A 13667-nucleotide genomic window follows, 5' to 3' on the forward strand; every position below is an offset into this window, starting at 1 on the left:
CCTTAAATTATTCCTGTGTAGTTGAGACATCAGTCTTGATCTTCTCCCAGGGAGGATGAAGAATGGTGTCAATTACTTAGGTCTTTCAGCTGTCAGGTTGACCGAGACTAGTAAGTATGGGATTCTTCCCAAGTCCTATTTTAAGTTGTGTGTCTTAAATAAAAGGGTGGGGGGCATTCTTTCTCTCTCTCTCTCTCTCTCTCTCTCTCTCCCCGCCCCCACTCTCCCTCAAAGTAACTCTCACTTTTAAACTCTGTTGGAAGTTGGTCCACTCCTGTGTGACTCCATCGTGAAATCCCTTCTTCCTGTCTGGTCTCCACGCCTCAACACCACTTGTAAGGAGCTGTGTCGGCACTTGAGACCTGCTTTTGTTCGTTTGTTTGTGTGGCTAAGGTTTAGAGCCGCTGCTTTGTGGACGGCCGTGAGGGGTAGGTTAAAACAGTCGTAGAAGCATGGCATCAAAGTCAGGGGCGTCTTTCAAAATAGAGTTTACTGCCCAGCTCGTGGGGTTGTTTTGAAGAGAAGGTGCAGGGGCGCGTCGGTAAGTCCGCACAGATGGCCGCTGTCTCAGGCCGGATCCTCATCTCGTCAGCAGCTGGCCCCACGGCTGTTCTCCCGTTCTCTCGATCTGCACCCCGGTGCTCTCAGGAAGACCCAGTCCCTCACCCACGGAACAGCCAACTTCCGGGTGCTGCCTCCCACCCCTGGATTCCTAAAGCTCTGCGCCACACCTCCCTTCTCTCAGAAGCAGATCCCATCGTGTGCCTGGGGCCCCGTGTCCTCTCCGGGGCCCTGTGCTACGCCTTGTCCCTGTGTCCACCCGTTGACTTCTTCCCAACAGCGTGGAAACCTGCTGAATCCCTTCTGTCTTTTCAAAAGACTCGCAAGATCCCAGTTCGCCTTTGCTCCTGATGATGGCTTTCCTTCTGCAAAGTCAAGTGCCCTGCATGTGTCGCCCCGTGTCCCCCCTCACTCGGCTGTCGGTGGACCCCGCGCACCACTCAGTCACTCTGGCAAATGTCCCTGTGACCTCCGTGCCATAAAGCCACCAGGCTCTCCCCTCCTCTGGCCTTGGCCGCTCCGTCCCCTGTCCTGTTCCTTCTTGGATTCCACAGAGCCGTGCTCTCTAGGTTAGTCCCACTCCTCCTTGGCCTGTGGCTTCCCGGGCGCCCATGCCTGCGCTTCCCCACGTGTATGATGAGGAAGTGTTGGCGTTCCTTGGAGTTCTGTTATGACTTCTTTTCTTACTTCGGGCTGTCTCCATTCCTCTTGTTCTTGCCCCATCAGGGGCAGCGGTCTTGTAGAAACACACATCAGATCACATCCCTCCCCCTGACTAAACACCCCGTGGTGACTCCCCCTGCATGCAGCGTGGCCTCAGGCCGTTGCACTGTGCCCCTCGCTCTAGCTTTAGCGTGGGCTCCTCTCCGCCCCCTCCTCCGTGTCCGCCATGATGGTCTTCTACCTCCTCGGCCAAGGCTGTGCTTCCTCACTCAGAGATCGGTCACTTCATGTTCCTTCTGCCCGGAACACAGTTCCCACCCCCAAGTAGCCTCCCAACATTCCAGTCTCAGGAAAGAGCCCAGTGTCTTTTCCTTAGGGAACCGTCCCCGCATCCTGGGCCTGGCCAGCTCCCCGTGGGGCCCCCAGAGCGCCTCTCCATTTCCATCCCTCCGCACACGTGTGGCGCTCTGTTCACAGTCTGTGTCCCGGCGAACACAGGGCCTGTGTCTCTGACCCACCCTCACAGCCCCGGTCGCTGAGGCTTAGAGGATGGCATGTTTGTTCCTGAATGAATGGATAGATGGATGAATGAACAAATGAGAATTTAATACATCAGTGTCTGTATTCATAAACTAATGGATGCACGAAGAAGTGACCGAGTGAGAACTAAGTACATTTGTTTGTAAAGCGTTAACATAGTTCTTGTGGACAGTAAATACTCAGTAAATGGGAGCTTTATTTATTTCTCGATGACTTTTCAGCTAGGAACTACAAAAAGAAAAAGAACAAACGCAACACCGGCTGGTTAATGGAAGCAGTGTTCCTTAGTGACCTCGTTCATTGGATGCTAAGGCGCTTGGCGTAGGCCTAGGCCTCGGGGGCTTAGAGCCCAACTAGCACCTTTGCCCTCAAAGTCTACCTTTAGCCAGTTGGTGTTGGTCCTCCCCTCTCCTTCCCTCCTGCCCCTCATGTGAACATCCTCATGCCTGGATTCTTGCCTACCTGGCGTTTGCTACCAATCTGTTCCCTTCCTGTCCTCCTCTAGATTGTGGGCCTCTTCAGGGCGGAGAGTGTCCCATTTCTCCTGCCACACCCCGGTGCCCAGCGCATCATGCGGCGCCCGTGTTTGTGAATGAATGATTGAGGTGAATGTCTGTAAAGCTGACTGTGGTGTTGTCAGCAGAGTTAGTGAAAACTATTGGATTTGTTTTGGCCTCAGTACGGTTTTGAAAAATATACTTACAGACTTCTGGATTTTACACTTGTCGAGTACGGTTGGTATACCGGTCCCCCCGTTTTCCATTTGGTTTCCATGCTTTTGCACGGGAAAGCTTTTGCTAGATGGCATCCGTGTTCTAAACCACGGCGTGTCCCGTGAGCTAGTGCGGACTCGGGGATGTCAGGCTACGCTCGCCTCGGGCACACCAAGGTGTGGTGAGTTACAGCTCGCTGATTCCGTGTCAGCTGTAGAACGTCCATATGGGCCGCGGCGCCATTCTCTTTGTCCGAACTACATGTTTTGTGATTTAACAGCAGTAGCCTCCCTAACGAGGCACCTACTGTGTGCCAGGCCCTGTGCTAAAAGCTTTGCATGCACAGTGTCCACTCTTCTAGCCGCTTCCTAAAGTAAGTAGGGAAGCCCATTTTATGGGTAAAGAAAAGAAGCCAGGGAGCACGTTAAGATTCAGGCAGGATTTGAACCCAGGCCTCTGTGGCCTCAGAACCTATGGTTTTGCCGCTCCGTTGCCTTCCTTTTAAATAAGTCGGGGGGGGGGGTGCGCCTGGGTGGCTCAGTCGGTTAAGCAGCCGACTTCGGCTCAGGTCATGATCTCAACAGTCCATGAGTTCGAGCCCCGCGTCGGGCTCTGTGCTGACAGCTCAGAGTCTGGAGCCTGTTTCAGATTCTGTGTCTCCCTCTCTCTGACCCTCCCCCGTTCATGCTCTGTCTCTCTCTGTCTCAAAAATAAATAAACGTTAAAAAAAAAATTAAATGAGTCAGAGGGGTTTTAAGGTTTTAAGTCAATGTCATCCCATCTACATGCCAGCCTTTCCGCACTTTGCAGAGTGGGTTTTCCTTGCCACTTCTTCGGCCTTAATTAGAGAGCTGGGAGGTGACATGAGGTGTGGGAGCAGCGGGCAGAGTGAGTGCCCGTCTGTCTTTAATGGAGGGGGTGATGTGGAGAGAACACGGTCACGGGCACGGCCTGCAGGTGGCAGAGCCAGGGTCACACGCACTTCCTTTTCTCAGCCTTGTCAGCACGCAGGGGTGCCGCCTGCCCTGGCGGTGAGGAGCCCTGAGCGGGCTCGGTAGCGCTCAGCTCTCCCTCCGCCTTCACATTTGTGTAGCCTGGTCCCGGCCGCCTTCTCTTACTGGCTCCTCCTGTGTGTCAGCCGCTCCGTGGGGGACCTCGGGGAAGCGGAGATGACAGCATCACGTCCCCTCTGCCTCTTCCCTCGTTATTTCTGTGCGTCTTCTTCCACGGGCCTTGAGGGCTTTCGTTTCCACCCTTTTATTAATTAATTATTACTATTTTTTAACGTAATTTTTTGTGAAGTCACCTAACACTGTGTACAGTGTGTTCTTGGTTTCGGGGGTAGATTCCCAGGATTCATCACTTAATACAACACCCAGTGCTCATCCCAACAAGTGCCCTCCTCAGTGCCCATCAGCCATTTCCCTCTCTCCCCTGAACCCTCAGTTTGTTCTCTGTATTGAAGAGTCTCTTATGTTTGCCTCCCCCACTCTGTGTGTAACTATTTTTCCCCCTTCCCCTCTCCCATGGTCTTCTGCTCAGTTTCTCCAGTTCCACAAACGAGTAGTGAAAACATATGGTATCTTTCTCTGCCTGACTTATTCCACTTAGCATAATACCCTCCAGTTCCATCCACGTTGCTGCAAATGGCAGGATTTCATTCTTTCTCATTGCCAAGTGGCATTCCATTGTGTATATAAACCACATCTTCTTTATCCATTCATCAGTTGATGGGCATTTAGCTCTTTCCATAATTTGGCTGTTGTTGAGAGTGCTGCTATAAACATTGGGGTACAAGTGCCCCTATGCATCAGCACTCCTGTATCCCTTGAGTAAATCCCTAGTAGTACATTTGCTGGGTCGTTGGGTAGTTCTATTTTTAGTTTTTTTGAGGAACTTCCATGCTGTTTTCCAGAGCGGCCGCACCAGTTTGCATTCCCACCAACAGTGCTAGAGGGTTCCCCTTTCTCTACACCGCCAGCATCTGTAGTTTCTTGAGTTGTTGATTTTAGCCACTGTGACTGGTGTGAGGTGGTATCTCAGTGTGGTTTTGATTTCTATTTCCCTGACGAGGAGTGACATTGAGCATCTTTTCATGTGCCTGTTGGCCATCTGGATGTCTTCTTCGGAAAAGTGTCTATTCATGTCTCCTGCCCATTTCTTCACTGGATTATTTATTTTTCGGGTGTTGAGTTTGGTGAGCTCTTTATAGATTTTGGATACTAACCCTTTATCTTATATGTCATTTGCAAATATTTTTATCCATTCCATCAGTTGCCTTTCAGTTTTGTTTAGATTGTTTCCTTTGCAGTGCAGAAGCTTTTTATCTTGATGAGGTTCCAATAGTTCATTTTTGCTTTTAATTCCCTTGCCTTCAGAGACGTGTCAAGCAAGAAATTGCTGCCGCTGAGGTCAAAGGTGTTATTGTCTGTTTTCTTCTCTAGGGTTTTGATGGTTTCCTGTCTCACATTTAGGTCTTTGATCCATTTTGAGTTTATTTTTGTGTAGGGTGTAAGAACGTGGTCCAGGTTCATTCTTCTGCATGTCTCTGTCTAGTTTTCCCAGCACCATTTGCTAAAGAGACTGTCTTTTTTCCATTGGATATTCTTTCCTGCTTTGTCAAAGATTAGTTGGCCATACGTTTGTGGGTCCATTTCTGGGTTCCCTATTCTGTTCCATTGATCTGAGTGTCCATTTTTATGCCAATACCATACTGTCGTGATAATTACAGCTTTGTAATACAGCTTGAAGTCCAGGATTGTGATGCCTCCTGCTTTGGTTTTCTTTTTCAGTGTTACTTTGGCTATTCAAGGTCTCACTCTTTTAGCCGCAGCGCTTTGAAAAAATAATTTGGCCCAGTCGCCAGAGCATGCAACTCTTGATCTCGGGTCGTGAGTTTGAGCCCCACTTTGAGTATAGAGATTCCTTTAAAAAATAAAATAAAATCCTTAAAAGATAATACCGTCTGTTGGAGAAGTGCCCACTGCATGGAAGGAAGAACAAGGAGCCAGGAATTGTGGGTCTTGAGTCCTCACCCGGTGACTAAGGCTTCCCCAGTCTCAGCTGTCAGCGGTGCTCATGCCTTGCTTTCCCAGTGTCGCTGTGAGGTTCAGGCGGGGTGACGTGCACCGATTGTCACTGCCCCGGGAAGCCCGTCTTGAGAGCCGGAGCCAGAGCCCTGCTTGCAATCCAGGGCTCTCGTACACCAGCTCGGGCTTCAGCATGGACTTCTTAACCGAAGAGGTTCTGCATTTTCCCTCTTGGATGGACACAAGCTGCCAACAGATATAAAAGCTGTGCTTCTTCCCCGCCCCTCTCCTGCCACAGTTTTAGATTCACCTCCTGTCAAAGAACCGTGGTGGAACTCAGTTGCTAAAAACATGGCCAGGGCACAGGCCCTGCCCTCAGAGAGCACCCGGGCCTGTCGGGTAAGAGTGAGGAAAGAGCGGGCATCGAGGCCGGCAGCCGGCCACGCGAGAGTGCTGCTGACGGCCTGGACGGCACCCTAGCACGCTGGCACTTTCTCAGCAAGACTCGAGAAGGGCCTGGCTCTGGAGGGGAAGGAGGGACAGCAGAGGGTAAACCAGAGGCAGCCGCTGTCCAGGCTGGCCGGCTCACCGCCGTGACCTGTTCAGACAGCAGCGCACCTGTGTTCGGTCCCCCATTCCTGCCCTGGCCTCGGGCTGGGCCTGCTCTCTCTGATCGATGGAGGGGATGTCCACGCACAAACACAGGAAGATATTCAGAGTGACCGTTAGGGTTGAGTGTTGGTGTTTTGTTTTGAACTCCTTTCTCTAAAGACTTTAAAGTTTGGGTTCCAGTAGAATCCAAGAGAACAGCTGCCATGCTCTGTCTGGTAAACGGGGAGAGGTGGTCAAGCTGTTGTAAACCCAACCTGGTCAAAATCAGGTGGAACGTGAGAAAACTCGTGTTTACCGCGTTCATATTTAGATAAACGAGCAAACACAAAACAACATTTGGCGTCACCCTGGTGTGGGGTGACGACCCAAAATGACAGCACCGTGGTGCAGGGCCCTGAGCTGCGGTCGTGGGAGGAGGAGGGAGAGGACGTCTTCCAGTGTCTGACGTAGGCAGGCATGACGGTTAAAGCACACGCTGACGCCCAGGGAGTCGGGCTGCGTCTGCAGAGCGTCTTCGGCTGGTGGGTGAACGTACCGGCTTATCAGGCTTCTCTGTCAGGTACACAGAACTGTTGTGGAGAGACAGACTCTGATTCTCTTGAAAGACAGAGGTAGATGCCTGCATTAACCCTGAATGACCCCATCTGGGACCCTTGCAACACCCATGGTGTCATGAAAAGAATGTAGGCTTTGGTTTGGATCCTAGCCCGAGCACTTCAGGTCCTTGGGCTAGTCCCTTGGTCTGAGCCTCACATTCTTCACCTGTGTAGTCAAGATAATGCTCACAGGATTCCCCATGCCTGGCGGAGGGAGCATCCAGTAAATTTCTCCTTCCCGGAGCGATTAGACTAGTAAGAATGAAGCGTGAGACATTGAGAACTTAATGTCCGCTGTGGATGGTCGTTGCAGATGCCACACGCGGGGCTGATGGTACACCTCACCGACCTCAGCCATCAGGTGGCCAGGTGGCACTGATGTGCCTGGCTTCCTGAGGAAGTTTGGAGATGTGGCACCGCTGTGTCACCGAGGACATTGAACCTGAAGAGACTCTTACCTTGTCTTTGAGACACCTTCCAACTTGGAGCATCTGTCCTAGAAACGGCCCTTAGTACTTGGACAGGGTAAACTACAGAAAACCTGAAGAATTTGTTTGTTTCAGATGTAAGGAACATCTGTGAAACTGCCACTCAACTAGGGGCCTAAACTGCTAATAAATTACATCTTTCTGTTGTTCCTCCCGGTCCCATCCTTCTGGTTCCCTGCCGGGGGCGACCGCTCTCCTGAAAGCTGTGTTGATCATTTTCTTGCTTTTTTGTTCTCTGTCTCTCTGACTGTCTCTGTCTTTGTTTCTGTCTCTCTCTCACTCACTCTCACACACACACACACACACACACACACACACACACCCGTACACCTCCTGGGATATATTTTTTGTTTGTTTGATTTTTGTTTTAGAACGCAATAAAAAGGGTGTCATTCTGCAAATGAACTTCTAGGACTTGAATTTTTCATTCACTATTACATCCCTAAGATCCATCCATTTTATTTATTATATGTTGTTGTAGTTCATTTGTGTTTACTGATACATAGTATTGCATTGTGGGAATATACCACAATTTGCCCATTCACCTGCTGATGGACATTTGGATTACGCCTTCCTTCCTTCCTTCCTTCCTTCCTTCCTTCCTTCCTTCCTTCCTTCCTTCCTTCCTTCCTCTTTCCCTCGCTGCCCCCCAGCTGTTAATAACCAGTGTGTTCTTTAAAAAAAAGAATTCTTGTATTTACCTTGTAATACGTAGTATTTTATATTTAGGAGTGGAATTGTTGGGTCATAGGGTATGTGCATCATGGTCCACTTCAAATGAGAATGCTAAATTGTCTTCCATAGCGGTGGTACCAGTGGAGATCCTATTGCTCCACATCTTCCTCATCATTGCTCTTAGTCTTTTCTGTTTTTGCCAACAAAACAGGCACAAAGTGAGATCTTACTGTGCTCATAATTGACTTTGCCTAAGCTTGAGCATCTCTTTATACGATTATTGGCTTTCTGTGCTTCCTTTTCTGTGAAAGGACTGTGCATGCTTTTCATGTCTTTTGCCCATTTTTGTGTTGGGTGTTTTCTTTCTGATTTGTAGGTGTTTTTATGTATTCTGGTGCGAAACCTTCACCAGTTCCACGCATTACCAACATCTTCTCCCGGTTTGTGGATTGGCTTTGCTCTCTAAAGTGTCTGCTGATGGACAGGTTTTTATTTAATGTAGTCCTACTAACTGACCTATTTTAATGCTTAATGTTATTTGTGTCTTCATAAATTCTTTCCTACTTCAAGCTCAGAAAAGATATGCACTTATATTTTCTTTTCAAGTTTTCAAAGTTTGCTTTTGACATTTCATTTCTTCACCCATCTGGAGTTGATTTCTCAGCGTGATGTGACTAAGAATCCAGTTTCGTTTTTTTTTCCTATGGATAAACAATTTTTCCAACTTTTCCTTTCCCACATTTTCTGTCATGCTGTCTCTGTCAAAAATCAAAGTTTCAAAGATGCATCAGTCTGTTTCTAGGCTCTTCTGTACTCTTGGTCAGTTTGTTGATCTCTGTACCATTTATACACCATCTTAGTTACTTTGGCTTAAAGGAAGCTTTTATAGCTAGCAAGGCAAGTCCCCCTTCCTTATTCTTCTTCAGAAATGTCTGGGCCATTGTTGGCCCATTTGTTCTTCTGTTTAACTTTTGGAATCAACCTTTCCAATTCCACAGAATAATTGGGGTATAATTTTTGTAGAGTAAAAATACCCTCTTTGTTGCGCAGCTCTGTGTTTCAGCAAGTGCATATGGCCCTGTAACCACCACCGCAATCAAGATAAAAGACTGTTCCATCGCCCCCCAAAATTCCCTCATCCCCTTTGTACTTCACCTTCTCCCCCAGTCCCTGACTAACCCTGTTCTTTTTTCTATTGATATTTGTTTTTAATTTCATTTTTAATTTTTTTGATCTTTTATTAAAATGTGGAATTAAGTCTATAGATCAAGTTAGGAAGGAATCTATATCTTAAGTCACCTGATCCATAATCTTAACATATCTACCAACTTAGTTGGAGAGGCTTTGCGTGACAGTAATAGAAAGTTCTTAAATTTTTAGGGAAAAATCTAAAACATTCTTTAAAACCCCTAGTAAAGGAAGCATTTTAGAAGACAACCATCAATCTAAATAACCACATAAGTACATACAAATATATGGCAGACACATGGTGGTATCACCTAAAAAAGTCATGTTTTGGTTCCACACCAGCTTTGTCACTTGCCTACAAGACCTTAGGCCAGCAGCCTGGCTTCCCTGATGTCAGTCTCTGTCCCTGGGTGGTGACTAGAGCATCCCTTCCCTGCGGGGCCCCCGTGAAGATGAAATGCTGTAATGCGTGCCGGGTGTCAGGAGATGAGCGGCCCTGGCCCGGGGAAGCTGTGGTGGGGGGGGGGGGGCTGAGGGGGGATGCCCTGGCTCCCCTCCAAGGAGGCGGGGAGGGCCGTCGGCATGCGCGCTTCCCCAGAGGCTCTAACCAAGTGGCACCACCAAAAGGTGGCCTTGAATCATTTCCCTGACAAATTTGGAAAAGGTTAGTATTACCGCGCGGCTCGCTACATGCTGCTGCTGACAGGCGAGCTGGAACCACTGGAGGACACAGCTGACAGCCAATTCATTTTGCTGATTCATCCGTTCGAGGAGGGGTGGCTGTGAGCCAGAGCTTGGCTTCCACATGAAAGGCCGCGAGCTCTGGAGCTGCTGGGACGTGAAGGAATGCTGGTAAATGACTGCCATGTGAAGGCCAGCGGTGAAAAGTGGCTTGTTATTTGTTTCCCCTTTTAAGTGATCCCCATTCCACATGTTCTCGGGTGAATTCCCCACCGTGGTCAGGGGCTTGTTTGTAACATTTGTCCGTGGGGCTGCGCGCTGGATTATTGGAAACGACCAGATACTGTTAAATAGATCATCTTGGCTCCTTTATGACCCTATCATCACCTTTGCTTTCATGGGGAATATTGACTCAAGTCTACTCTTTTACTTGGGAGTCCAAACGAAACTCGAGAGAGGAATCATTGCAGATGTCATCCCTTTGGGGCATGCTCGCAAAATAAACCTGCTGGAAGAAGGAATGGAACTTAAGACAAGGAAATTCAGGAGCTGCTCATTGGCTGACCATCAGGACCGAACAGTGATGATAGGATCTTTGGGTTCTCATCATAGATTACGCTGAAAGCTTAACCCGTGTCAGTAAGGTGGTCTTACGCTTCCAGTGAAATCCCCTCCACGTGACGTTTGCATGTGACAGGATAAGCTTCAGAGAGTGGAAATTGTGTCTCGTTCTCCCGAACATCTGACACGGTCCCCGGGACAGCGAGCAGTGGCCAGGTGGGAAGCATGGGTGGTTGATGTGTATTGGATGTATAAATGGTCGGGTGGTTAAGTGAGCGGAGAAAGTCAGAAATGCAGTCCACTGAAAGCAGCAGACAGAAGTAGCTGTCCCAAGGAGTAAGATTTTCAAGAAAGGATCCCGTTTTCTGTGGTTCTGTGCCCAGAGTGACTTTGGCCGGTAGTGCGTCTCCAAAACTGGACGCTTCTTCTGTTTATCTTCTTGTGAGTGAGTCAGGGCACGCCGCCTTGAGCACACATCTCAGCAACTCACTCTCCTTCTCTGGGAGACTCGTTGTAATAGGGAAGTTCTGTAATACTCTGAGGGTCCTCCCTCCCACCTTTTTTCCTCTTTAACTCTAGAGTGATTATTTGAAAAGTTACAGCAAACTTCTTAGTAAAAATACGTGTTTTTCTTCAAGAGTGGAGTTGGTTTTTTTTTTTTTTTCCTTTCTTTCTTGTTTTGTTATGTTTTGCTCCTCAGATGGCTAAGCATTTAGGGCATGACATTTTGTAAACCACTGCTGTGCTTAGAAGTTTTAGGCAAATCTGGCCCACTTAGAGCGAAGGTGAGAAGCGTTAGGTGTCAGATATGTGGAGCCTCTGCCTCTCATACAGTTGTCTTTCCCTCTGACTTAAGGTCCCCGATGTCCTGGAGTCCCCTGTCTGGTTCTGATGTGCTCATGGGCTGTGCGTGCTTGTCACTGCCGTGCATTTGTTTGTGTGTTATTTAGTGAGAACTACTCCGCACCCAGGACGTTGCCAGGAGTGGGGACACGGACCCTCTTGTAGACATCATGGTGCTTTTGCAGCTGTCCAGGTAGAAGGTCTGCCCTTAACGGCCCCTGCCGGCATGGCCAGGCTCTCGCCGTCTCACCGCCACTGTGGGCAGTCACTGTTGGTGGTGACCGTGGGCTCGGAGAGTCTATGCGCAAGCTGCAGAAGCCAGAACCAGCAAAATGGCCACCCGGCCACCAACAGGTCTTCCCCGGGTCGTCGGTCCCATGCTCCCAGAGCGTTCTGTCCACCAGCCTCTGAAGAGCAGGCAGCGAAGACTGTAAGAAAACTGACCTGGCCTTAGTGAAATGTCAGCACTAAGGAGGGAATGAGCTCCAGCTTCCAAGTGCTCCCGCCAGCCAGAGGCACATTGCAGAGAATTAGCAGTCTTTCGGTGTGGAAGGAGGAGAGGCGTGCTTGTGGGGATATCTTGAATTTGCACAGTTGAAAGCAACGTGCAGAGTGACAAGAAGGGCCTTGGCCTTCGGGACCAGGCAGCCTGGTGTTGCTTCCCAGCACTGCCACCAGCCCGCCGTGTGGCCTGTGGCAGCCACCCAACGTCTGTGCCTCGCTTGCGAATGTGTTGTGAGGTTTAGACATCTTGTATGGAAGGCACTGGGCACAGACATAGGGTAGACCTTCCATATCGGACACGGTGGTCTTGGCTCTGCCGTCAATATTGCTTTCATTTTCATTTTCACTTTCTAACAAGGAGGAGTTTACAGTTTTCCCTTAGTGGGTTTTTTTTTTTCTCCCATTTTCTTACTCTGAAAATGAGTAATTTTCTTTTTTAAACATTATTATTTTTTTTTTTTTAATTTTTTTTTTCAACGTTTATTTTTGGGACAGAGAGAGACAGAGCATGAACGGGGAGGGGCAGAGAGAGAGGGAGACACAGAATCGGAAACAGGCTCCAGGCTCTGAGCCATCAGCCCAGAGCCCGACGCGGGGCTCGAACTCACGGACCGCGAGATCGTGACCTGGCTGAAGTCGGACGCTTAACCGACTGCGCCACCCAGGCGCCCCAAAATGAGTAATTTTCAAGCCAGTAATGTTACCTGCAAATGCACTTTACTTATCTCATAATGGTTCTTTATAGTTTACAGAGCACTTGCACAGCATCGCAAAGATTGGGGTATGATGGCTCTCTTTTCTCCCAATGAGAAAACAGATTTGAAGAGCCTGTGGGACATTCCCGAGGCCACCTGGCTTCTAAATGGCACAGCTGGGGTCAGAACTCAGACCTGAATCCCTGGTTTCTTTTACTACCTCTGGCCACCTTTTGAAAGTGACATCTCCAGGGCAAGGCCAGACATTTTTACATGGATTTTTTTTATTTTCCTCGTAGCCGTCAATACCAGCAAATACGCGGAAAGCTATCGGATCCAGACCTATGCTGACTATGTGGGAAAAAAACACGAGGAGAAGCAGATCAAGAGAAAGTGGACAGAAGATAGTTGGAAGGAAGTTGAGAGAAAGCGGTTAAACACTCAGTGCATATCCTACGCTCTGCAGAATCACTATCACCACGCCAATAGGTAAGAGTTCTCGGTGCTTGATTTAAACGGGCAGAGTTGTTCTAGCAACGGCTTTTCTTGTTCTCACAGGACTAGAAGTCATAATTCTGACTTGTGAGAAAGAGTGTTTTCTAACTCTCCACGTCATACCAGAAGTTATTGCCACCTTCATTCCTTCCGCGCCGTGTAGACCCAACTCCTGTGCTTAACACTCACACGGCCCCACTGAGGCAGACCGGATACGTGTTCTTCCCAGTTGAGAGTGCGGCAGCTGGGGCTCTCTGACCTGCCCGCTAGTCCAGTGAGAGAACCAGGATCAGAGCTGAACCCCTTCCGCGTTCAGTCTATGCCCCCTTCCTCCCCCCGGTCCACCGTCGTGCCCCTGCCTGAGTGTCTGGCCTCCTTGCAGATCCCATGGAGACACTGAACCACATCCCTGCTGTAGAAAGAGAACTTGACTTACTACCCCTCATGACCCATAACCCTTCCTTCAGAAGATATAGGCTGGTCACATGCTGTCTCTTAGTAGAAGGACAAAATACAGGTGTAGAAAACCAGGAGGGAAAGTTCATTACAGAAAACGATGAAGATTAGAAAAGTGTGAACTTAAAGAAGAAAGTATGAGCCATAATCCCACCACCCAGAAACAATCACTGTTAATATCTTGGATTGCCCCCCATGTCTTTTTTCTTTTTGTTTCTTTCTTTTTTATTTTTTAAGAGTGTGTGCGAGCAAGGGGGAGGGGCAGAGAGAGAGAGAGAGAGAAAGCATGCAAGTGGGGCTGAGGGGCAGAGGGAGAGAGGGAGAGAATCTTAAGCAGCCTCCATGCCCAGTGCGGAGCCCAAAGCTG

The 13667-nt window shown here is 48.9% G+C and overlaps 1 protein-coding gene across 4 annotated transcripts in view; it reads left to right on the top strand.

Moving 5' to 3' along the window:
- Positions 1 to 13667, top strand: part of PARN (poly(A)-specific ribonuclease) — a 170686-nt gene that overhangs the window by 116496 nt on the left and 40523 nt on the right. For all 4 annotated transcript variants that reach the window (XR_006708312.1, XM_045461467.1, XM_045461468.1 and 1 more), the window contains one exon: positions 12649 to 12838. Coding sequence is in view for 3 of the 4 variants with exons in the window: in XM_045461467.1 (XP_045317423.1) it covers positions 12649 to 12838 (190 nt within the window). In the remaining variant the exon portion in view is untranslated. The remainder of the gene's footprint in view (positions 1 to 12648; positions 12839 to 13667) is intronic.

This window comes from Leopardus geoffroyi, chromosome E3 (genome assembly GCF_018350155.1).
Source record: "Leopardus geoffroyi isolate Oge1 chromosome E3, O.geoffroyi_Oge1_pat1.0, whole genome shotgun sequence".
NCBI lineage: Eukaryota > Metazoa > Chordata > Mammalia > Carnivora > Felidae > Leopardus > Leopardus geoffroyi.